Raw genomic sequence first — 27041 nt, forward strand, 5'->3', positions numbered from 1 at the left:
AAAAAAACTCCATCAGATTGGCCTATAGGAAAGCCTGTGGAGCATTTCCCTGATCAATCATTGATGTGGGATGGCCCTGGCCCTGGCCTTGGCAGTTCCAACCGTGGGCAGCTGGTCCTGGGCTGTATGAGAAAGCAAGGCTGAGCAAGCCAGGGGAAGAAGCCAGCGAGCAGTGTTCTTCTGCGACACTGCTTCAGTTCCTGCCTCCGAGTTCCTGCTCTGAGTTCATGCCTTGACTCTGTAAGCCAAATAAACCTTTTCCTCCCAGAGCTGCTTCCAGTCATGGTGTCTGTCACAGCAATAGAGAACAAAGTGGGACATCTTATTCCTACCTCCAGCAAAAAGTCAGATTGGATTATTTAGTTTTAAACTAAATAGACGGGATCTCATCGTGAACCTGAAGCTGTTTTTTTTTTTAAAACTATTTCTTTATTTATTATATGTGAGTACACTGTAGCTGTCTTCAGACACTCCAGAAGAGGGAGTCAGATCTCATTACAGATGGTTGTGAGCCACCATGTGGTTGCCAGGATTTGAACTCAGGACCTTTGGAAGAACAGTCAATGCTCTTAACCACTGAGCCATCTTTCCAGCCCCTGAAGCTGGTTTTGAAACTCACTCTAGTTTAGTCCATCAGCAAATGTGTGAGGATCGTCCTGCGTCTGTGTTCCACACACTGGATGACAGGAGTTTGACACCACACCTGGGAAGGCTGGCTAATCTCAGTAAGGAGAGAAGGAATAAATACAAAATGAACTCCATGGCAGAAATCTTTTTGCTCTGACTTTGTTTTGCTTTGGAGCAGAATATAATATTTAGAAGAAATGAAATATGTAGCATGACCAGGGGAAACAAGCAGAGAGGTGGAGGAGGATGGCGTGAGGCTGCTGGCTTCAAATCTCAACCAACTCACAGCCGATTAAATATTATTGCACCAGTGGGGACAAAATTATGTATTTTTGTTTTGCTTTGATGGAGGCAATAACCTGGAAGGGAAAGAAGAAGAGGAGGAGGAAGAAGAGGAGGAGGAGGGTGATGCTGCTGATGGTGGCTATAGTGATGATGATGGTGATGCTCATGGTGATGGTGACTGTGACAGTGATGATGGTGATGACGATGAGGAGGATGATAATGACAGCAATAATGACAATGACAAGAACCATAACAATAGCTAATATTCATGGTGAACTTATGCCAGTTTGGTTGTCACATCTAATCCCCATGACTCTCTGAGTAATCATTCTTCATTCCCACTTTATTTTGAAGACAATAAAGTCTCTTAGGGATGACAGGTCAGAGGAAGCATTACAAAACAGTAAGCAGATTAAACACAGATGAATGGGCCAGAGAGGACTCCCTGAGGAGTGGATATTTAGTCTGAGATTCAAAGGAGCCTGGAAGGACCTTCACTTAAGAGAGCCTTGAGATTCCATCGAGGTGGGGGTAGAGAGAGGAAGAGGAGCCACAGAGACAGGACCAGGTCTGCTGGGGAGGAGGCTGGCTTCTATGCAGTCAGAATGTTGTAGTGTTGGAGGTGTCTGTAGGAAAGGAGACCCTGGCCATGGGAGTCTGCAGTACATTTGGAGACCATTATTTGAAGATGTTCTTGAAAAGATATCATACATCTTCCATTAACACGAGGACAGACCAGGTATCTTCCAGTTGGTCAGGGTTCATGGCCATTTATAAGCAACATAAATGGACTATACTTACCTAAAGGAGCAACTGAATGACCGGGAAGTGATGGAGCTGCACAAACAGGCAGAGGCAAGCATCAGAATGCTGCTCTGGGGGTGTGGATGCTGGGACGGACACATGGCCTTTACATGGTGATATTAGCAGGATGAATCAGCTCCAGCTGTTCCCACCCCTGTGTCTCTCAGCCCCAGATCAAATTTCAGACAGAGAACGTGATTCATTAAGTGTTGGGATGTTGGGTTGTGAGCAAGGGGAGAGTTGGATTGCTGATTGACACCCTTACAAGAACTGTGTATGGTAGGAGAAGGATGATTTCCCAAAGGGAAGGAGTGCATGCTGGGTAAAGCCAGAAGAAGCCCTTTGTAGTCTCTGGGGCCTGGTTGTTTATCTGGTTTGTTATTATTTACATAGCTACCCTCCTTGCACTCAGAGCTACTGTTTCACTTGCAGCCAAGGAAGCTTTCTCTGTCTGTCTTTGAAAGGGGCTGGGATTGGTGTGGATTTATCTACTGGCACCAAGCCATATAACTCTGGAGGCAAAACATGATGCATGTGACTCATTTTCTTGTCAAGAAAGGGCATGACCTTGGGGCCGTGTGTCTTTTCCTTCACCAATGAGGGTAGGCTGTTGATGGGACCAGAAGGTGGATGTGTCAGTCCAACAGGGACTTGCTGAGAAGAAGCCCAAATACCAGGCACCCACGGATATGGGGCACCTGTCAAATTGTGAGTCTCCTGACACTTTCTGTCACCCAAGCACATTCCTGAGTCCAGTGGTCTAAGACAAGAGATGCAGCACAGAGAAAAATCATGGAGAGCATGGGACATAGTATTCCAGCTTCCTTCGGTTCCTTATCATGGGCTGAATCATATGCTGGTAGCAGCTGTTTCCTCAGTAGCAATGTTGATTCATGGGAGCACACAAATTACTGAGAAAACAGGGGCCTCTGCTGCTTGTCCTCCAGTCTCTCGCCTTTGGTTGATAGAGTCCTCTCTCTCCTCCCCTCTCTCTTCCCTTTACTCCCCCCCATGTGTGTGTCCATTTGATAATAAACATGGCAGATATATATATGTTCTTCCTTAACAGCTGAGCAACTTGACTAGGAAATACTCCTTAATAGTTTCAGCAGAAGTCTCAGTGTTGATTCTCATCAGGAGGCTCGAGTGACTTGTCCATCCCTAAACCCACACGGTGGCCTAGGACCTATGTCCATTCTTGGAGTCAGAGGATGAGGGGAGCCTTTGATAACACACACAAATTGTGGGTCAGGGAGGAGTGACTCCTCAGAAAAGAGTGCGGGATAGATGCTGGTCAGGCAGAAACAAGAGATGTCTACCATACTTTGATTTGGCTTCCTCTGGTCTGAGGGTACTATGACAGATGAGCAAAGGCAGGTTAATGTTCCTCGTAAGCAATGGCATCCTGTGCTGATTCCCTGGACCACCTTCAAGGTGTGAACAAGAAATAGAGGACACAGTCAAGAACAGCCTCTAAGTGTTACCCTGTTCCTCTTGGGTCTGGCTCCTCCAGAGTTCTTAAAAGCAGAGGGAGGATGCGGGAGAAGTTTCTTTCCCTGGATTTATTCAGTCTGGGGCCTTTACTGAGGCCTGTTCCACACCTCCTGTGGGCCATGTCACCCTGTAGAGGAGCACCTTGCATTTGCTGACAACTGTAGGGTGATTGCCCCTTCTTCAGTCTCCTCTCCTTAGGGCTTGGTTCAGATAAGCAATTTTCTGTCACTTCTCCCTTCCTTACCAAGGAAGGAATCCTTGACATTTTAGGAATTCCTTATGGGACTGGGTGGCCCATCCAAATGATGGGGTAAGGTGCAGCTGTGGAAACAGAATGGGGCTGTTGTCTCCATAGAGAGAAGGAACAGGCTCTTGGATGTGCTCACTTGGGAGCAAGCAGGTGGTAGAGGCATGTGCTGAGGCGTGATGCTCAACTCTCCAAGTGCTTCTGAATTGCTTAGGGAGCTTCCTCAATGCACCAATGCCTGCTGCCCTCACCTCCCCACCAGTTCCACTAAACCAGAATCTTTGGGACTGAACATTTTTATAAACAGCTCCCTGGGAGGTGGGGGGTTTACAGTGGAAAACCATGCTGAAAACCAGGCAATGATATCCTACAGGTAAAACATCAGGGATATAGATAAAAAAGAAAAAGGAAATAGAAATATTTCTTAGACAGCACACAGCTATAATAGCAAGGATTGGTTTCAGGGATGCCCTTGGATTCCCCGAATATTCCGGCAGTTAAGATTCATTTGTAAATGGTTAAGTGTTGGCTTGAAACTGACCCTCACCCTCCTGAATGCTTTAGATATCTCTAGATTGCTTTTAACGCCTAATGCAATGGAAATCCTATGCAGATAGTTTTATCGTGTATTATTTAGGGAATAACGTCAGGAAGCAAGTTTGTACAAGTTTAGGACAGATGCAGACTTTTCCTCCCAAATATTTTTGATAGTTGGCTGATGGAATCATCAGATATAGAATCCTTGCATATGGAGGGCTGATTGTACACATATAGACCTACATATGGACTCCCATATGCAGAGGATGTTTCTGCAAGATCTAGGGTTTATCCAAGGATTGTATAAGAAGCTGTAAAGAATAGTTTCCTCCGGAAATGACACAAAACGGTGGTTTTTGAATTGGCAGTGTTCAAATTTTTAAGCTGCAAGTGGAGCGCACTCTTTTCAAAGAAATACACACTGCATATGGAGAAGTTGCCAGACAGGGCTCTGAAAGACCTCTGAACTTCCATGGTTTATCAGGGTAAGGGCAGGCTCCTGCCCCAACACACTCACACACAGCCTCGAGCGCCCACAGCCTCAGCTGCATCCTCTTGACTCAGCTGTGATGCTCGGTTTCTGAGTGTGAAGGTAACCAAATGAGCCAACTTGTTGAATCATTCATCATCCTTCCATCCATTCATTCATGCTTTTTAAAATTAAGGATTGTACGATCCTCTACACTGCCACATGGCCTTCTTCCTGTCCTCTGCCTGGGCTCTGTTTGCTCCAGGAACATATTGCCTGAGGTGGAGATGCTTGAGCTAGAATAAGAAGCTAAGGCAGAGCCTGTAAACTGGCGGCACGCAAGTACATTAATCCTAATGTATTTGCTTCCATAAAGCTTAGCAAAAATCCTCTCCGGCATCTGCATTCGTGAACCCAGAGCCACCCTTGTCTGCAGCCAAGTGTCCTTTGGGAAGACCTGTATTCCTCAGTTCATCCCTGTCTGGCCGTGACCCAGGCTGACTTCCCTTAGCCAGAAGGCCTGGCCTTTACAAATATCTGAGCTTGCAACTCCTGCATCAAGGTAGTAACACGAGCAAACCATTACCTGGCCCGCTGGGATGCGGAGTGAATTGTGTTTAGATAATGTGCTGCTTCTATTCTAGTCTGGCCTAAAGTTTGCTGCTTAAAGGGCGGGTTCTCCTGCCTGCTCTTTCATCTGTGGACTACATGTTGTAGTAAGCTATTGGTGCAGGTACTTTGATGGAACAAATACGCATAATAGGGGACATATGCAATCTGTAATAATATGTGGCTGTCATTGGCCTGACAGCAAATGTGAGGCAGCAGAGCAAGAGGAGAAAAGAGCTAAGCTGCACAGTAATTACACCATGGACGGGAGCCTGGCTTAATACTTGTACTTTATCCTCTAGGCTGTTTCTATCCACGGAGACATATTTAGTAACCACTCCACCTTACATCTATATTAGCCCAATATGAGAACTCCTAACCACATGAGTTGTTAAGCACTAGAAGTATAGCTAGCAAATATGATGGACATATTTTAAATTTTGTTTAATTGCTGTAGATTTTTGTGGTTCCTCCCCACCCCCTTTGGAGTTTGTTGCTACCATGTTGGATGACATAGCTTTAGACCACAGGCATCGAATGGATGGTCAGAGCAAGAAAGTGAGACCAAGGCTGGGTCATCAGAGGGTGAGATTTCTACAAGTGTGTATGTAGGCTGCGTGGAGGAGGAGGAAGTGCGTGGGAATGTCATCAACAACACTTGACCTTTATTAGGAAGTGACTGTGTCCACACACTGAGTCAAGATGAACTCAGCGAATCCGCATAACAACTCTGTTATAAAAGGTAGAATTATCACCAGAATTTTACAGGCCAGATTGTCAGGACAGAGCAACATTAATGAGCATCTTCAAGGTCACAGAGCTGATAAGTCATGGTATCTAGTCCAGGCCATTTGGCTAAGTCACGGTACCTGGTCCAGACCATTTGGCTGCAGAGTTTGTGCTCTGAACATGCCCTCCCCCCGCCCTCCCAATTCTGGAAGAAAGTAAATGAATCTCTCTTAAGAGAATATTTTATTCTGTCCCCTGCTGCTTCACATTCACACATGACATCTCATTTAGATTTCTTGACAATTATGTGGCATCGCAGTCCTATCTCTTCTACGGTTATGGAAACTTTGGCTCACAGAGATGAGATATCAAGACAGGCTGATGAGGCTCTGGGGAGCCCAGCCTAGGCTTTATTACCAAGCTGCCCTCTCTGAGTTACTGAGGGCAGCTAAGGGGGGCCAGTGGGGAATGTGCAGGAGGAGCTGCTGCAAAGGATGCTGTGCAGGAAGAATCAGTGGGCTTCAGCAAGTGACTGAATGGCAGGGGTGAGCAGAGCGGGGGAGGAGCTCTCCTGGAACAGAGAGATGAATGACAAACACACGTGTGCCTGCACCAGTGGGGTGTGTGGGCTCCCGAGGAGGGCAGGCCGAGTTTCCAATAGAGTATCACCAATCACTTAGCTAAATGCCCTTGGGCAAATGACCTGTGATCATCAGCCTCCCTGGGGATAGAATGGAGATCCTTCTCCGGACTGCCATTGGGCAGGTTTCACAGACACACAAGTGAAAACCAGTCTCTCTTTCCTTCCCTCTCTCTCTCTTCCCCCTCTCTCCCTTCCTCTCTCCTTCCCTCTCTTTTACCCTCTTCCTTCCCCCTCCCCCAGACAGACAGAGATCTTGCTATGTATCCCAGGCTTACCTCAAACTAGAAATCATCCTGCTTCAGCCTTCCAGGCACTGGGATTCTAGGTATGTATCATCACATACGGCTCCTGAGTCCTTAGTGCCAGTGAGGCAAGGTATCCGGAGAACAGAGACCAGACTGCTGTATTTTAGCTGGGGAGGGAGGAGCCCTACTTCATCTTGGGCTCTAGAGCTCATCTCTCACCTAGAAGGAAAGGGCAATCCTTCCCAAACAAAACCACGATCCTCAAGTCAAGCAAAACCTGTATGCTGACAAGTGTAAGCCAGAAGTCCTTTTCCACCAAGGCCTTAGAACATGTGTTCTCACTTGAGCTTTCTAATGATATTATTATAAAAGCAGGTATTATTATTTTCAATAATTTATTTTTATTCACTTTACATCCTAATTGCAGCCCTTTCCAGTTGCACCTTTATAAATCCCCCCATTACCCCACCCCTTCTCCTCAGAGAAGGGGAGCCCCCCCTCCTTTGGTACCACACCACCCTGGCCCATCGAGTTCCAGCAGGACTAGGCACATCCTCTCCTGCTGAGGCCCAACCAGGCAGTCCTGGAAGGGGAAGGGGATCCAATGACAGGCAACAGAGTCAGAGACAGCCTCCACTTCAATTGTGAGGGGACCCACACGAAGAGCAAGTTATACATCTTCTACAAATGCGTATGGGGGCTTGCATGTTGTTTGGTTGGTGGTTCAGACTCTGTGAGCCCCCTGGGCCCAGGTTAGTTGAGTCTGTAGGTCTTCTTGTGGTGTCCTTGACCCCTCTGGCTCACTCAGTTCTATCCCTCAGTCTTCCAAAAGACTCCCCAAGGTCCACTTAATGTTTGGCTGGGAGTCTCTGCATCTGTTTCCATCCTCTGCCGCAAGAAGTCTCTCAGGAGACAGTAACGCTAGGCTCCTGTGTCAAGCATAATAGAATATCATTACTATGTCTCAAGAGCCAATATTATTATTACTTCCATCTTGGAAAAGGGAATTGAGGCTCAGAGAAGTACAAAATGCATGTTTGTAGACTCTAGGGTATGGGTGGCCAATTGGAGGTGTAAGCTGTGATGCACCTGGTTCCTGAGATGTGATTGATATCCTCTGCCAATGGTAGCTTTCTTGCTTGAGGGCCGTCAGGCATGGGACATCCTGAGAGAGATGAGAACCTAGGAAAGTACTCAGGGTCTCTCAGTACTCAAGGTCTCTTGTCTCCTCCCACCATAGCTAGCCACAACTAATGTTAGGATTTCTATCTCACATTGATAGGAATTATGAAGCCTGAGTGGACACCTAAGGATGCTAGTTTTATACCACTGACCCTGTGAGAACTGGATGGAAGTGGGAGGTCAAAGTCAAAATGAAGAATAGAATCAGATCTCTCTGTATTGTCCTATACAAAGTACAAAGGTGCTTAGAAATGGGTGTTGGGAGTGGAGTAGAATTGCAGACTCGGCACTTTCCTGGGACAGTTACCCCAAAGAGGTCCCTTGGAAGGGTCTCTGCTTCAGCTGTCTCGTGTTTATCACATCAGTCACATGCTTCTAATTCTTACCTAGTGTATTAGTTTCCTCAAGATGTTGTAACACATTCAAAGACACACAGGTGCCTAAAATGATACAAAGTTAGTGTCTTACAGCTTTCGAGACCAAAGTCTAAAAATGGCTTTGTTGGGACTAAAGCCAAGGTGTCAGCTGGCTGCTCTCCTCATGGGAGACTGGAGGGGACACTCTGTTCCTTGCCCTTTCTAACTGCTGTGGACCACCCACATTCCTTGGTCACGTTCCTTCCCGCAAGAAGACCACACCAACCTCTGCTTCCACCATCAGAGCTCATTTTCTGACTGCATCCTCATAAAAGGAGTCTTGGGGTTCCATTGAGCCTACTCCCATAAGTCAGTGTCTCTCTCTTCTGCAGAGTCCTCATCTTAATCACATCTGCAGAGGCCATTTTTTCCCAGTAAGGTAACAATAAAAGTTCCTTTGGTTTGGACATAGGCATCTTGCTGCAGAGGCAGCGTGTGAGCCTTTATGGCTTTTCATGTACAAGGAAAGTGTGGAGATGGATGGAGCTGGGGACCTTTCTCATTTCTCACTGAAGCTGCAATTCCCCTTTACACGTGTTTGTCCTACCCTTCCCTGGCTGTTCTTATCAGTCACCTAGCTCAGAGGCTTTTGTGTTTGGAACCCCACCGAGTGACCTACACAGCTCTCTAGACTGGGCCGGGAGGATGTCAGGCTGCAGGCTTTCCCACCCAGGACAGCGAGGAGTAATTAAATACAGCGTGGAGCAAGTAGGGATTCTTGGCTTCCTCCAGCTACCTGTGTGGAAGTGGGACCTGGCACATTCAGCAGCTCTGAAAAAAAAATGCCTCTTTTTAAAAGGAAAGCTAGTATGCCCCTGAATTTGCCAAACAGAAATGAGGGGGTGTTTATTTGTATCACAGAGAGATTTAGTTTGTTTCTTAAAATAGACAGCCCTAGTCCTCTTTAAAAGCGTGTTTTAGTTAATGGGGAATTTGATTTGCACAACTTTGGAGACACAAACCACTTAAGGGAGTAGTTACCTGCACTGCTTCAGCTTCCAAAGTCTGTCCCCAGCAGCTGTGGAGAGGGGCAGGCCACTCACTTGGCCTACTGGTTCCTCCTCATAGGGCTGGATCATTTATTTTTGTGCTAATTGGAAGGCTGCCCAAAGATGCCTTCCCCATGGTGGAATGCGAAAGAAGCACTCAGGAGCCTCCTCTCCCATGATGCCGTTGTTCTTTCTTCTCCTTCTGTGGTGGCTCATTCCGTTGTTCCTTCATGCACCAGCTGTTTAGTTACTATCACTTAGTATCAGGGTTGATACTGGGAACTGTAGCAGACCTAGGAAACTAAAGGATGAGGATGTGCTAGTTATTCCTGGTGCCCTGTCAGAAGGATGAGGATGAAGAAGGTCCTGACTCATGCTTTGGATGTTTTGAAAAAGGGTTCTAGAATAAAATTGCTATTTGAAAATTGGGGGGGGGGGGCTTTCCTAACTCATTCCAGATCAAAGAAGAAATTCATACCATAATGATAGACCACTTGGAAACTTAATAATGACACTAAGTATAAAATGTAAGTCCAGCCAAAACTGTACTTAAAAGAATAGTTTTGAGCCTGAAAAGATTTTTCAATGTTTAATGAAGACAAATGGGAATGAATTAACTGGATTGTCCGTTCAAGCAGCTCCGGGAGCTGGGTGTGATAGGAGCTGGTATTTGTTGGTTGTTTGAGGTTTAGATAGCTCAGCTCTGAGGGTGAACAACACCACTGTGCTATGGGAATTGCTTCTTCACCTTTCAGAGAGGAAACAGAAGCACAGGGAGACCAGATAACATACAGGAACACTCTGGATTCAAATGTTCAAGGCCAGAGCAGGTAGCATAGTCAAAATTTCAAAATAAAAATAAAAAGGGGTGGGGGAAATGGTTCCGCTGGTAAACTGTTGAATAAACAAGAAGACTTGGGTTCAGATCAGCAGCACACATGTAAAAGCCAGGCTTGGTATCTCATATCAGTAACCCCAATCCTGGGGTACAGAAGCAGGTGGATCCCTGGAGAGTGGTAGCCCCAGTGCTCGCTAGTTAACTAACTAACTAACTAGCTAACTAACTAACTAGCTAACTAAAGTGGAGAGCTACTGAGAAAGATACTCAACATTGACATCTGGTCTCCACAAGCCTGTGTATGCATATGTATACCATACACACACACACACACATACACAGATGGGGAGAGGGAGGGAAGGAGGGAGGGAGGGAGGGAGGAAGGGAGGGAAAGAGAGAGAGAGAGAGAGAGAGAGAGAGAGAGAGAGAGAGAGAGAGAGAGGTCAGTGTATAGTAGTTATTTAGTATGGAAGTGGCCCTGTGTTCTATTACTAGTACCAAAAAGAAATATATTAAAAATAAAATAATAGACAATAAAGACGTGCCAGATAAGATGCTTACATTGTAAACACATGGGCAATTTCCAAGGAATTATAAACACAAACTAATAGTCATTCTGAGGAGTCATGAAAAGCAACTTTGGTGGTTGTGAGAACCTCCTAGGAGCGGGGAGGGGTGATACTGGCTGGAAAGGACAGCTATTGGCCATTATCTCCTGGTGTCCTGACAGTTCTAGATGTAGAAATACAATAAGGGGGGAGGGGCATATAGATGAGAAAGGAGGAAAGGAAATATGATTGCTTGGGATAGTACAATTTTGTAGGTAGGACTCTAAAGGCAACTAAAAACCCATATTAATGATAATGAGTTTTGAAAAGGCTACAAAACCCTCACAGTGGAATTGCATTTCTCCCCTACCTATAAACAGCAGCCAATTGGAAACCACAAGGAAGAAAGCACATTAAAACAGGGATTCCTCAGATCGTCCACTGTAAGCGCTGAGTAGGGCCGGGTGTGGAGCGAATGAGAGGCCTTCTGGGAGATGCCAGACGAGAATTCTTAACAAGGGAGCAGTCAATTCCTGGAGGAGTGACTTATTTTTGTAAAAGTGTCAGCTATCTTGAATTTTAATTTTGAAAATGTAAGGCCAGTTTAATGAAAGCCCCAATTATTTTGTTTTATTTTATTTTTGGAAAACAGAGATTGACTTACTGTGACTCTAATACAATCCCCACTGCTATTTTAAGAACCTTGATAAACTGCTTCTGCAGTTCACTTGGAAGGATAAAACCATAGCAATATCTAAGAAAACGCTGAATATAGGAATAATGAGGGGGACCCAGTGTGGGCACAACGTGTTCTAAAGCTGCTGTAACCGACCTCCCCTCCCCACATTGCTGTGCTTCACAACAGATCAGGGGACAAAGCTAGAGGCCTGGAGATAAGCTCAGTGTATGTAAATATTGAATACTTAATAAACATGGCATTAGAAATTTACTCAGAAGGACAGAATTATTTAATCAAGGCTTCTGGGACAACTGGGTACCTATGGGGGGATAGAGCCCAGTGTTCACCAGATTGCAAAAAATTACAAAGATGAAAGAGCTTAAATTAGAAATAGCTTCAAATGTAGATTTTGAAACATCCTCACATGCATGACTTGGGAAATGGAGCTTGTCTGTCCAAGTGAACCCGAAATGTTTTCTTTACAGTAATTTTCCTTACACTGCTTTGAAAACTGCATATGGAGTGTTTGATCTTGTTTTATCTTTAATTGTTCATTTTTGTTATTGTTAATATTTCCAGTGTTTGTGTCTTATACATGCTGGGAGAGTGTTCTGCCCTAGAGTGTCACCCCCAGTCTTAATTCTTAAACAAATATATTATCACGGTGTGTGAGTGTGTGTGTGAGTGTGTGTGGTATGTGCGAATGTGTGTGAGGGGTGATGTGTTTAAGAGAGCATGTGTGTTGACTGTGTGTGCATGTGAGTGTGTGGTGTGTGTTTGAGTATGTGTGGTATATGTGTGTATGGTGTGTGTAAGTATGTGTGTGCATGTGTGTGTGAGGGATGGTGTATGTGTATGTAGTGTGTGAGTGTGTGTGAGAGGTGGTATGTGTGAGAGTGTGTGGTCATGTGTGTGTGTGTGTGAGTGTGTGTGCATGTGTGTGCATGTGTGTATGTGAGCTTGTATTTATGTGTGGTGTGTGTGTGAATTTGTGGTGTGTTTGGGTGTGTGTGTGTGTACTTGTGTGAAGGTCAGAGGACAAATCTCAAGAATCAGTTCTTTCCTCCAGGGGTTGTGGGATTAAGCTGAGAGTGTGTCAGGCTCGTCCACTGAGTACTGTTCCTGCGGAGCCATCCCGACAGCCGTCCGCATCATAATTGTTAACACACTTACACTAGTCTTGTATGCAGTTCATCAATGTGCACAGTCTCCTTGGAGAACATGGGCTGCAGCACATCCAGTGCTGTAGCCCCTCCTATCCTGGGTTTTTTGTGTTGGCCTCTCTCTGTTTCAGTCTCTATCTTATAGTTGTATTTTATGGAACAGTCAAGCATATGTAAAAAAAGAAGACAGATTGGCATTAAATCCTCATGAGCCCATCAGGAACATTTAATGAGTCATAGTGATTAACTTTCTTTCTTTTTTGTCTTTTTTCCTTCTTCCTTTTTTTTTTAAAAACTATCACCCTCCTGAGCATACCTAATTACTTTAAGCTGAATTAGTTTATCCTCAAAGCTTTTAGGTTGTAGCCCTCAAAGATAAGATGCTGTAAGAATAATCACCATGCTAATATCATACCAAAGGCATCTGTTCTCTGATATCAGTAAGGATAAATACCTAGTGTCATAAAAACCAAGTGAATAGATCCCCTTTCCTGATTGTCTTGGTGGATTTTTAATATTGCTGGTTTACTCAAAATTAGGACTCCAGTAACATATGCATGGTGCTTGTAGTTGAGATGTTTCTTCTGTTTCTTTAGAGGTAAGTTTCTCCTCTTATGTCTCACTGTCTTTTTCTTCCCTTGTGTTTTACTTGTTGTTTTACTCCTTATTGGTTTTTGTGTGCAGCTGCTGGTGTTGGGGGACTTTCAGGAGGGGGCAGTGACTGCCTGCAGGTGACACCAGCTAACTAGTTCCTGGCACTTCCTTCCTGTAATGACAGGTCCACACAATCACATCGCTATGAGTAGTTTGGAATTTTCTGCTCTGTTTGTTGAACGTGTGCTTACAAAAGTCTGAGCTGGTCCCTAATGCAGTTCATTCTCTAGGATCCTAGAATTCTAGAAGATATAGAAAATCTGAGAAAAAAAAAACAGTCCAAAATGTGTGTTTTATTATGTATGTATATGCTCTTGCTGCCCTCTTTCTATGTAACACTCAGATAGTAAAGCTGGGTCCCAGATGCCTTGAGCTCACGAGGTTTCAGAGGCATGTTTATATGTGTGTGGTTGCAGATTACAAGCGGTGTTACGGTCTTATGGTTCTCCTCCACCTTTACATCCCCTCCTCCTCCCACACTCCCCTCCGATTTCCTCTGTCTTCTGGTCCCTTCTCTTCCTCCTTCTCTTTCCTTGTCTCCCTCTCTACCTCTTCCCCCTTTCTTCTGCCCTCCCTTTCATCTTTCTTCTTCCTCCCCATGCTGCTCCCTCCTCCTCTTCATCCCTGAGTTTCCAGCATGCTAGGCAGGCTCTCCACTCCGAGCTCCGCCCCCAGTTTGGAGCCTGATTCTTCTACTCCTACACTGACTTGACACTGATCTGGTGAGAGGAGCACGCCTCTGCCATTCTTTCTCACTGTTCCTCCACACCCTTCCTGTTCTAATCATCCCTCCAGGTAGGAGTCTAATGCTTAAACACACATGTTCCTTATGTACTATGGACCTAAATATCAGTAAACGATTTCATCTAGTACTTGAGCTAAAAAAGACAGCATCCCATTTCCAAACCAATAAAAGACTATGCAGGCACTCTAAGTGATCTTCAAGTAATGGGGTATATATGATTCTTAGCATACTAGCTAAATTAATTTTCCATATGTATACATGTGTGTGTGTATGCATATTGGCGCACATGTGTGTGTGTGTGTGCAGTGGAGGCAGATAGAGGTGAGTGCATGTGTGCATGTGTGCATATGTGTTTGTGTGTGTTGAACCTGTATGTATGCATGTTGGCATATGTATATGTGCAGTGGAGCCAGGTAGAGGTAGTGAGTGTATATATGCATGTGTGTTTGTGTATGTGTCTGTGCATGTCGGTGTGTGTGTGTGTGTGCGTGTGTGTGTGTGTGTGTGTGTGTGTGTGTGTGTGTGTAAGCCCAATTGACATACCCTGTGTTCCTCAGTTGCTCTTCACTTTCTTTATTGAGGCAGATGTCTCTGTCTCTGAGTCTGAAGCTAGCCTGTTCTAGCTAGTCTAGCTAGCTAGCTGACCCTAGAGATCCCATCTCTGCTTCCTGAGGGCCAGGATTAAAGGGGGTAACCTTACAGGCCAAGTGGGGTCTGGGGATCAAACACTAGTCTTCACAATTACGTGCTGAGTACCTTATCCACTGAGTTGTCTCCTACCCCAACCCCCTACTTAACTTAGACATCTAATGTTTATGCAGGATGTCCTGAGGTAGAAGCTGATGTTATTTTGCAAGATGTCCTCCCCTGGAGCAACCTAACGGCTTCTTCCTTCTTTGTCTCCCCTGTGCTTTCTTCTGCAGTCTGCTGCTTTGTTGTACACAAGCGCTGCCATGAGTTTGTCACGTTCTCCTGCCCCGGTGCGGACAAGGGCCCAGCCTCTGATGTGAGTACCTGGTGGTGGCCACTCTTCCTGGTTCACAGTCTCTTTGATAGGTTTGCTTTCAGCCAGCGGGGGAGAGGGGGCAGGGGGAGTGGAGAAGGGGCGTGGCTGGGCAGGGAAACAACTAGGTCCTCACTCTGTGATCTTGCTTATTGACTTTACCTTGACACTAGGGCCTAGAACTCAATGGACACAACTCACTCACTAGTGTGCCCTTAAGAGGGTACCTTCTCAATACATTTTTCTAGTTCTTTACTGGGAGGTCTTAATATCAGGATCCACAAATCAGAAGAATGGGGAGGGTGTGTGATCCTGCTGTTAATCATTCTAAAGTATTTGTTGGGTACAGTAGAACACACTGTAACCCCAAACTCACAAAGCTGGGGTTGTGAGGTGCAGGTTAGCCTGGGCTACATAGTGGAATCCTGTTTCAAAAACAAACAAACAAACAAACAAAGCAAACCAAACATACCCACAGTGTGACTATTGCACGAAGTCAGGAGATGCTTGTGGGTAAAACAGATGAGTATTTTTCTTTTATGCATGATATATTTTAGTATGGATTGAGAAAACAAGTTTAGTAATGATTTCAGTCTTCTGATTTGGATATAAAAATTCCTACCTAAGGAAAGTTATTTAGGTTAAGTAAAGATAACTCAACTTAAAGAAAATATTAAGTCAATGAGAAGATGATTGATCTGAGGCTAGGGCAAAGCGCTTGGTATAAGTCTGAAGTTTGGAGTATTTGTTGGTTTTCTACACAACAGAAGTTCTCAGCCCTAACCTTTTTCCTTCCTTCTGCCGGTGGCCACATGCTAGATAGTGAAAATGCCTGCTATCTGCATGATAAGTCAAGATGTCTCAGTGGAGCTCTCTGGAGTCTCCTTCACTTCTTGGCTCAGTATTTTCGTGTTTGATTCATTCTTAGGAAGAGTTTTCTACTATGAGAACAAGAAGGCAGTGACATCTTTCCTTTCCTCTTTTATCAGCACAGCCACTCCCGTGGTGACCATAGACCACAGTGGCCAGAAGAATGGGCTGTGCTGATTGGCAGGCTCTGATCATGTGCTGTGATGGTCTGAATGTTTTGTCTCTCTCCAAATTCATGCTGAAATTCTAACCCTCCGGCATTAGAGACAAGACTTTTAGGATGTGATCAGATCAAGAATGAGAAGTCTTCATGGATGGATGGCATCCACACCTTTAGGAAAAGGACCCTAGATAGATGGCTCACATCCTCCATCATGTGGGGTACACCAAGGCAACTAGCAATGTAAGAAGTGGGTTCTCACCAGACACTGCATCTGCCAGACCCTGGACCTTGGACTTCTTGGCTTCTAAAATCACGAGAAATACATTTTTTTTTGTGATTTAAAAAGTCACCTGTTTGAGTTTGGAAGCCCAAACAGACTCAAACAGGAAGTTTTTGTCAAGAATGTTCTAGATGTCAAGAATGGTTCTAGATGAATAGGAATTCAGATTCTGGAATTTTTGGAATTGAGGCAAGGTTCTCAAGTGGCTGTAAGGGTTCTCAATATTAGCATCTCAGTGCATGCTCTTTCCCTGATGGCCAAGACTCTGTCACTCATTGGTGGTAATTAGAGTGGTCCATTCACAGTTACTCCTAGTGACCCATCTTCAAACATATGGGTTCCTCTCTCCAAGACATTGTCCTCTGATAGCATAGAAATCTTCTCTGCGGGGGAAATTCTTCCACAGAGCGACACTGATGGTCCTACTTTGGGCTTCCTCTGCTTCTGAGTTAGTGAGCCAGGATGGAAGTAATGGAACTTACTGGATTAAGGGGAAGGAGGTCCTGTCTAGTGGCGGAGAAGATAAATATGCTTGAAATACAGGGGGTTTCTTAGGGCATCAACATGACTTTTGGTTAGGGACTACAGAAAACTCTTAAGTAGCCCAAATGAGATAGGATTACATGGCCCAGACTCTTCAGAAGTGAAGGTTTAGACCACTCTATCTGGCAAAGAAGCACCATCCACTGAGGTACTTGATTCACAGCTGAGGGAACGTGGAATGAGGAGAAAAGAGTTACAAGTGCTTGCAGCTAGCTCTAGAAATGAAGGCTGTAATCACCACGTGTATCTTGTTATGAATAAATTTTGTGCATCTATGAACCTCTATTGAACAAGTATCTGTAGTCTTTCTCCTCATAGTCTTGTGGCATGTAGGATTAGATGTGCTGACTTCATATCAGTGCTTAAGTTGTTAATCTTTACATCTCAGTATTTAAGTATGGAATATCAAGAGAAGAATAATCAGGTTTCAAGGCCCTTACCTCATTCCCTGGGGAAAAGATCAGTTTGTGGTTCATTCCGATCTAATGGTAGGTAAGTGCAATTACGACTTTATTGTTATTTATTTTGAAATTAAGTGTAATTCAAAGAGGTGGATACCAAGTTTAGACAGGATGGGCTTACAGTGGTTGATTTTTTTTTTTTTCAAGTATCAGCTTGACTGGATTAAGGGATTCTCTGAGAGCTGATAAAACAATGTCTAGGCGGGTCTTTGAGGAGTTTTCCAGAAGAGTGTAGTGTTCAAGTCATCTGTATGGGTGGGCAGCATTTGCTCTGTTGAAGACCCAGGCAGAAGAAAAAGGCAGGCAAAAGGTGAGTTCACTCTGTGTTTGAACTAGAACATCTGTATTTCTTCTGCCCCTCAAGGTCAATGCTCTCAGGCCTGAGGCTTTGAGATTTGGTTTAGGATGTACACTGTGGGCCCTCCTGCCCCTCTGACCTTTACACTTGCCTTTGATGGAAATGTGCTACTGGCTCTTTAATTCTCCAGTTTACAGATTTCTCAATCTCCCCCATCATGTGAGCCAATTCACATAACCAATCTATGTATCTGTAGCTACATCTCTCCTCTTGGCTCTGTTTATCTGGAGAACCCGAATGTATGTATCTACCCTCAGAGATCAGAGTTTGTATGCTTATCCCATGGTTAAAGAGTGGGGATAGATGACCTCTTAGAGGAACCCTAGAAAAGCAGTATTGTACACTGGTTAAAAGTATAGATTATAGAATATAATATAGATTCAGCCCTCCTAGATGTAAACCTGTATAACTTTGGAATAGTTATTTTAAATCTCTTAAATTCTTCAGCTGAAAAAAATGGGTAAACTAGCAGCCATTGCTTTACAGCATTGTTATGAGTGTCAAATGCACAAATTTCTCTAAAACATCCTAAGACAGTGTTTGGTGCAAGATCTTTATATAGATGCTGATGGTGGTGATGGTGGTGATTACGATGATGATGATGATGATGATGACTACTCCAGTGCATGTGTGTGGGCAGCAAGATCAGAGCAAGCAAGTCTAGAAAATGAACAGGCTTTCTACTGGCCAGCTGGCAGATTTTCGTGTGAAGGCTTCATGGGTAGCATGGGGAGAAACCCTTCTCTGTATGAATGGAAGAATGCAGACATTTCTTGATATAGGCATGGGGCGAACAGAAACTGCTCCCCACAGTCTCCATGCATAGGATTTGGCAGCCTGACTGAAGAGACGCTCTGGGTGCTATTCCAAGAAGGTCTGTTGGCAGCAAGAATGATAAATTGGTCCAGACTCCTGAACTGGCTTGACTCTGTTCATTGACCTTTTTTCTGCCTGTGGTTGGAGGCATGATTAAAGACCTGGACACACCTGCTTGTCCACCTGGACAGGCTGTCTTTGGCTGCTTCTTGTGTGCAGGCAGGTCTAGAGGGGTGCTCTCTCCTCCTCTGTGACCTTGAAATGCCAAGTACGCAGCAAGCATATGAAGCAGAAATTGCATGTTTTTGTCTAGGGAAAAGAGTGCGCAAGGCTCCGCCCTCTGTTTTCCACTATTCCAAGCAGCACCTGAGCAGGGATATATTCTGGGCATCATTATAGGTTTATACTTATGTGACTTTCTCTGCAGATGCGATCAGACTGTGATATACCAGGGGAACTTTATGAGTCAACCACTGTCCCAGCCAACCTAGCTCCTGCTGGGTCCATTCAGTAGCAATGAGACTAGACAATATATACCGTACTTAACATTGGCTCCATACAGCACAAAACATGGCAGAGTTCATGAATGATGTCTCTGCTCTTCCACAGGCCTCGTTCTTCTTCTCCTGATATTGCAGATTTTTAAAATTAAGTTTTTATTTTAAATTTTTTATGCAATATATACTTTGATCATATTCCTTTTTCTCCCGAATTCGTCCCAGGTCCTATCCACCCAACTTCATGCTCTTCCCTCTCCTCTCTGTCAAATAGGAAAAACAAACAAAACAAAATGAAAACCAAAACAAACAGACAAACTAAAAGCAACAACAAACCAATAAGGCAACAAACAAACAAACAAACAAACAAACCAAACCAAACCAATACCAGAAGGAAACATTATCTCCTCCTCATTCTTAGTCTTGTTAGGAAAACTAATCTTCTTGGGGAGGTGTGAGGTGTGGGAGGGTGGGCTCTTGAGAGTCATTTCTCTAGAGCTGCATGGCTTTCCTCAGGGACGGTGTTAGGTTACAAAGCACCAAGACTATGGACCATGCTCACTGTCTCCAAGATCTCAGAATAAGGGAGGAAATATTGTTGAGGTATGGAACTAGGGTGAGTCCAGTGAGCTCTTTGTCCTGGGGTCCTGGTCTGTGCTTGTGGGTGTCTGATGGATTGGCTGGTGGCTAGGTGCTTGAGGATGAGCCTGCTCGTGTGCCTGGCAGTGGGCAGGTTGCTGGTCCAGGTGTCTCGGTTCTCTGTCCTTCATTCTCTGGCTAGTTTTTGGGTTGTTCCTAGGATCATTTAAAGCTTCCACAAAGCATTTGAAGTCTGTTTATTATGTTTTCTAATGTCCCACTAAACAAAGGTTATCTCATGCTCGAATCCAGACTGGAGTGGTAAAAAACAGCCTTGACTGTGTCATTAATCTGCTGAGTATCCTCCAGACTTAGGGAGCCATTACAGAATAGATCACTGGAGGTCATTGCACTGGGTTTTTATTTTTAGGAGATCTGCAGGTCTTGTTGGTATTCCTAAAGGCATAGATAACCTCATTAAAAGAATGCACCCCACTCATTCCATACCCCACATCCCCAGCTGATTTAGCCCTTGTTAACTACAAGTAAGCCCTGTGGTAGTCCACTGAGCCTTCTTGTAGTAACTAAGAGTGCATACTCGGAAATCAGATATGTCTGAATTTGCGGCCTGACTCCACCCAGATTCTCATTAGTGAAATTTGGGCATGCCATTTTACTTTCCGGTACCTAAATTTCTTTATATAAAATGGGATATTAGTACCAACCACATGGGCTTATAAGGATACTTTTTAAATGTATTGAAAATGGAAAAGGGCTGACAAAGACAAATGGGTTAACAGCAGAAACATTTGCTTGAAAGTGCTTCACACCGTGCTTGCGTGGTGAGCCTTTCACACAGTAGCTGAGGGTCTACCTCCCTCCCTTCTCTGACTATACCGAGAATCCTCTACATTCCCCAGCCCAGAGCAAACCAGCACAATATAATTATGTTTCCATTTCCATCTTCATTGTTTTATATAAAAGCTCAAATTCTGTGATGCAATGCTGTGAATTCAGACTTTGCAGCCAGGAAGCTCTGGTGTCAGATTCTGAATCTGCGACTTATTGCTCCTGTGACCTTGTGAAAATAATTCATTTTCTATAACCTTTAGCTCATATTTTTAAAATAGGGAGGACAGTATCTAAATCCTAGGGGGTAGGTGTCATGAGTATTTGCTGCGAAAATTGCTTGGACCACACCTAAGATAGTGTCTGGCCCAAAGCAAAGCTCAATAAACGATTTTAAAATTATTATTAATATCTAGAGGTATCTCTACTGCTCAGGAATGAAGGCAGGCTACCCTATGACCTGCCGAAGAATAATGGCTAATAAAAATAGCACTAAGTATTGAACAGGGGCCCTGGGCCAGGCAGTTCAGAAGTGGAAAAGCACTCCCTAGGTGGTTTGTCAATATTTTATGGTCTTAGAAGTAGTTTGTGACTTGCAAATGATGAAACCTAACCCTTTTGCCCTAAGGATGACAATTCTAGGAATTCTTTCTGAGGGGTTATTTGAGGATAGGTTCATCTATTTAGCTAGAATGACATTCATTACATCAGTATTTATAGCGACTGAAATTTGGAAATGACTCAAGTAACTACTGATGAATGCTTATGTAAGAGAAAGCCACTGCATCCTCATAATGGAATCCTGGCCAGCAACCATGGATCAGTGTCTGGGGCGACAGCAGGTGCAGATCTTGGCTGAGCCAGTTCTTATGCAGGTACACATGCCTTTCAGAATGAATCAAAATGCATGCCCGAAGTTTGCATATTATTATATGTAAATCATTTCCAAACAGGTTTTCTCTGTGTAGCCCTGGCTGTTCTGGAACTCACTCTGTAGACCAGGCTGGCCTCAGAAATCCACCTGTCTCTGCCTCCCAAGTGCTGGGATTAAAGGCGTGTGCCACCACTGCCCAGCTATTTATCTCTTTTAAAAAACAGATAGTTAGGGCTGGTGAGATGGCTCAGTGGGTAAGAGCACCGACTGCTCTTCCGAAGGTCATGAATTCAAATCCTAGCAACCACATGGTGGCTTACAACCATCTGTAATGAGAGCTGACGCCCTCTTCTGGTGGTGTGAAGACAGCTACAATGTACTTATAATAAATAAATAAAGAATAAAGAAATCTATATATAAAAAAGAAAGAAACATGATTTAAAAAACCAGATAGTTAACTCGAGAAGTGTATGAGGCAACAAAATCACAAAAGCATTGTATTTTTATAGTATTTAAAATATCATTTGCAGTATTTTTTGTTGTTGTTGTTGTGGTTTGTTTATTTTTTTGAGACAGGGTTTCTCTGTGTAGCCCTGGCTGTCCTGGAACTCACTCTGTAGACCAGGCTGGCCTCAAACTCAGAAATCCGCCATCCTCTGCCTCCCAAGTGCTGGGATTAAAGGCATGCACCACCACTGCCAGGCCATTTGCAGTACTTTTGACATGCACTTTTCACTATTAGACATGTGATATATAATAAATAATATGGAGTATTCCATACACATGAAAACCAGAGGCTACATTTTTTTTAGAGTAGATATAAAGGCAGGTTTATTGGTAAACCATTCTTGGTCGAGGTCTCTGGTCTGAAGGAATGAGGCCAGGGAGATTGCCATGGAGAGGGAGGCAGAGGGAAGGAGACAGAGAAAGAGAAAGAGCATGGGCTGCCGAGAGAGAAAATGCAGAGGTGGGGAGAGAACCTACATTTTTTTAAAACATATTTTGGTGTCAACTGTTAACTCTGCTCTCTGAGTTGGGCATAATAGCATATGCCCATGATTTCATCACTTAGGGGTCTGAGGCAGGAGGATGGCAAATTCAAGGCCAACATGGACTATATAGTGGAGACCCCATCCCAGAACATATCTGCCTACTTTCTTACTCTAGTATTTGTGCGGAGAACTCTGAAGGTCACTTGAGGATGCTCTGAGGCCAGTCCCTCCAGTTTACTTGGCTAATGGTGGTGTACTTCGCCTCTAGCTTAGACTCAGGCTCCCACTTCAACTCAGTCAAGACTGAGCCCCAGTGAAAGCTCAGGTCTAGCAGAAATACTGTAAAGAGGTTCTAGATGCTCCTGTGATGCTGTCATCTGGGCACCTGCTCAGTTCTCACCGATGGGAGTCTTCTAGTGCTCCTGATAATATTCTAATTGTCCATGTGTCGTAACCTCCATTCATTCACCTGTGGCCCTAGAGAGGGCAAGGAAGTCTTGACTTCGCTAGGCTTGGTCCTACCCATTATAGTGGGAGTGGCCATAAGGGAAAAAGGCTTACATTGTCCCATGTGATAACGTCTCGTTTGCTCAACTCAAGAAAGCAACCTACCAGCTGCTGTCCTCTGAAAGCCTGCATTGCTCTGCTTTACATAACACCAAGTTGGGGGCACCTGCAGCTCATTACCAGTATGGAAGCAACAGCTAGGGCTGAGATGTCCCCTCCTGGCATCACCATCACCTGGACCAGAACAGCCACGTGACTCTCTCAATAGGGGTCACACAGATTAAACAGTGCAGCGTCTTTCCCCCTTCTCTCCCTCCTCTCTCATTCATCTATTATTTATCGACATCAGAGAGTACACCATCTTGCTCAAATCACATCCAGTTTATGTAATACTGCAGTCTATGGCTTCTGTATTCACAGCCAAAACACTCAGTAACCAAGTTGTGTATTACCAAATGCCAAAAAAGATGCCTTAGAGGGGTGGTGGTGGAGGCATCTGGAGGGTTGCCCTGTCTAGGTCAAATATCCAAAAGGCTGCCACATATTCATGCTTTTTAGTCATTCTCAAGAGCCGAAGTTAAGTCTGAGGACTAGCTGTGTAGAATAAGAAGGAACTGGTTTCTGTATGTTTTCAACACCCCTTTCAGTGAGATGGCTGACTACTGGGCATGTTCTACAGGAATGTTACACATTTCTACTGGTGGGTCCCTTGAAAGTCCCATTCTGAGAACAGAGGCCATAGAGGGAATCTGCAGCTAGTTAGCCTTCAGGAAAGAACCAATGAACTGGTCTGCGCTTAATCTGTATGTTAGCTAGCTATTGTCCCATAGTTTTCTGTAAATTTTAAGAAAGTTAGAGACACGGTAGAGAGAAACTAGATCCTTTCTACTCACAGCTTGACCAAATTCTAAACAAACTCACTTTCCTTTGTAGATATCTGTTTCCTAACTTATTTTGGAACCCAGGGAAGCTGAGGTAGTGGGCTGTAGCCCTAACCTTCGTCTCTGGTTCTATTACTAGTTAGTGATGTTAGGTCACATTCAGTCAAAACTGCCTTTAGTAATCTGGAACGAGAATTGTTCATTGGCTAGGAACTAGTGCACTTCTGAGTGCTGAAAGAAAACTTGAGCAGCCAAGTCGGCTTCATCTGAGTCTGACATTTGTGTCATTTTGGCCCTGAAATTCAAAATGGCCATGGGGAGTGAGACTGTTTAGTCATGCTGATGTTCCCTAACCAGTCAGGGCTCAGCTTTAAAGGAACTCCCTCCAAGATGAGGGAAGAAACTTTGCAAAGAGAACTGAGGTCTTTCTATAGAAAAAAAACAGAGCAAGATGTTGAACAGAAGAAAATACCATGTGCCCACTAGAGTTTCTGAAGAGATGGCTCAGTGCTAAGAGTGCCTGATGCTCTAGCAGCACCTACAGTTCCCAGCACCGACATCAGGCAGCTCACGACCACTTATAACTCTAGCTCCAGGGCATCTGAGGCCCTCTTCCGGCTTTGTTCTCTGGATGTGTGCACGTGCGCGCGCGCGCGCGCGCGCGCGCGCGCACACACACACACACACACACACACCCCACCTTTAAAAAAAAGTTTCTAAATGCTACTTTAAAAAAATTATGTCCAGTGCCCAGGATTACCTGGGTAGTCTATTAAAAGCCTGAGAATATGTGATTGAAAATATTCTCAAGGAATCCTGACTGGTTAGTAGGCAATACAAGTGATTTGTACAATGGTTCTGAGGCCAGAGTGGTTGGGTTTGACTTCCAGGTTTGTCTCTAACATGGGCTAGCTATGTAACATTTCACCTCTATTTCCTTCTCTGGAAAAGGAGGAAAAGAGCTCTGGCCTCGTAGCTGCAGATGAGGAGTAACTGAGAATAAGCAAGAAGAGAGACTCTCCCCTCCCCTGTGTGTCGTACAGACTAAGTAAGATCTCCACCAATGCGCCTTTGAAGTCTTGGGTGGTGAGTGTGCAGCCTCGTCTTGGGCATGACATACATCTATTCTGCTTCCCACAAAAGAGAAACCCAGAGTCCTCTCCCATGGTGCTCCTGGGAGCAGGACCTGACAAAATGAGGGTATTGGGATGAATGCAGTCTCTTTTGACTGTCAAGTGAATTCCACACTAGTCTGCTCTTTGGGCTGCGGGCTGGCCACAGCCTCTGTGGTGCAGAACAAGCTCACCAAGGTCAGAGCGAACTCCTGCTAAACAGCTATCTATCCGTCACTGCCACGAGGCAGGGCTTCATGCTGTGGAGGCAGGAGCAGAGCCATAGCACTAGAGGGGCAAAGATGAGAAGCAGCTGTTTTGTTACTCATAGATTAAGCCCCAGCTTATGAATACATGATTTCGGCTTCTCCTGCTGAGAGTGGGGGTGGGGACAGAGCAGGACACCTCTCATAGCCAAATGGAGGCGACTTCCAGAAGCCTCTTGCCCCTGAGCCTGACGTTCCAGGGGAGAGAGAAAGGAGAACTTAAGAGGCAGGTGGCCCCGGAGAGAGCACGGGTTCTGGAGTCCACGACTCTTATTTTTGATCTTTTGGTCTTTGACCTTCTGTGTTGCCTATTCTACCATTTAACAAATTAAGGCTGGGAGATGCCTCAGTGCGTAAGTGTGCTTGCTGAGACTGGATCACCAGCACCTGTGTAAAATCAGGGCGTCTATGCACACCCTGTAACCCCAGCTCTGTTGAGAAGCACAGACAGGACGATCACTGGGACTTGCTGGTCAGCCAGAGTAACAGAGAAAAAAATGGCAAGCACCAGGTTGTGTGAGAGATGGCATCTTATGGGCATAAGGGGAGAGAGAAGAAGCAGGGCATCTGATCTCTTTCTTTGGCCTTCACTTGCAGGCAAGGGCACAGGCACTCACCACACATACCACACACACACACACACACACACACACACACACACACACACACACACCCCACACAGTCAAAGAGCCAGAATTCGTTGATATAATTTGAAGCACATTACACACAATAACTCTCCCCTTTTCATCATACATTAGGAAGCAGGTCCATCACTGTCATGCACATGCTACACATAAGGAAGTAAAGGTACTCAGGCTTCCCCAAGGGCTTTATTCAGTGACACCCATCCATGATGTTGAGTAAGCCCACATGCAAGCCTAGGTCATCTAGCCCTCAGCCTTCTTACCTAGCATCCTAGCATGCCTGGTTCCCTGGACAAACCTGGCTCAAGCAGCAGCCCTTTACTTTCAAGTAGCACCCTTTCAGGTGTACTGCCAAAGATCAGTGACCCAAGTCAGTCAGTCAGTGACACCTCTCTTGGCATCTCTTACTACTGGGCCAACAAGAGTCCTTCTCTGAAGAATTTAGGATTTGGACTCAAAGCTGCTGGCTTTGGGCTAGGCCAGTCACATGTTTCTGAAAACTATTTATTATATGTGAGGCTAGATGAAGTCCCACATCGAGAACTTTCCTTTGTAATCATGAGCCTCTTATACTTCTTCTGGCCCCTACACCTCCAACCCCATCCATCAAGTTAACCACCACCCAGGCAACCAGCAGTTTGCCTGTTTTCCCTTCAGGCAGCTATTTTATTTTGCAAAGATCATTTCACAGATTGAGCCTCTTACTAAAGCTGAAGAGTACAGGATATTACTATTGACTGTGGTACCCTGTTGTGAGACAGGCCTCTAGAGCTTATTCAGATGGCTTGACTGCCACTTTATGCCTATTGATTAGTAGCTACTTATTTCTCTTTCAGCCTCTAGCAACCAGTCTTACACTCCTTGATCCTCTGCATTCGATGGTTGAGGATCCTCCATACAAATGAGATCATACAGTACTGGTCCTTCAGTGGTTAGCATATTGTGCTTAGCACCATGTCTTCAAGATGCATCCGTGTTACGCATGTTGTGGAGTTTCCTCTCTTTTATGGCTGGGGAGTATATTATTGTATGGATGTACCACAGTTTCTTTAGCCATTTGCTCACCAACAGACGCTGATGTTTCTGCACCTTGACGATTGTGGCTAATGTTGCAGTGCACATGGAAGGGATGACCTCTGCAAGATCTTAATTTCAAGTCTTTAATTTTTTTTTAACTGGAGTGATTCATTGTATTTTATGTGTGGATAATTTTGCCTGCATATAAAAATGTGCACCATGTATGTGGTTGATGCTCTCAGAGGCCAGAAGAGATTCCCTGAAGGTGGAGTTACAGGTGGTTGTAAACTACCAGGTGGGTGCTGGAAATCAAACCCAGGTCCTCTGTGAGAGGCAAGTGCTCCTAACTACTTCGCCATCTCTCCAGCCCCTTAATTTCCACCACCACCTCCACCACCACCACCACCACCACCACCACCTCCACCA

At 44.8% G+C, this 27041-nt stretch overlaps 1 protein-coding gene across 2 annotated transcripts in view; it reads left to right on the forward strand.

Moving 5' to 3' along the window:
- The window catches only part of Prkcb (protein kinase C beta), a 339260-nt gene that overhangs the window by 124855 nt on the left and 187364 nt on the right, over positions 1-27041 (forward strand). For both annotated transcript variants that reach the window (XM_031388182.1, XM_031388181.1), the window contains exon 3: positions 14827-14909. In XM_031388182.1, coding sequence (XP_031244042.1) covers positions 14827-14909 — 83 coding nt within the window. The remainder of the gene's footprint in view (positions 1-14826; positions 14910-27041) is intronic.

This window comes from Mastomys coucha, unplaced genomic scaffold, assembly GCF_008632895.1.
Source record: "Mastomys coucha isolate ucsf_1 unplaced genomic scaffold, UCSF_Mcou_1 pScaffold21, whole genome shotgun sequence".
Taxonomy (NCBI): Eukaryota; Metazoa; Chordata; class Mammalia; order Rodentia; family Muridae; genus Mastomys; species Mastomys coucha.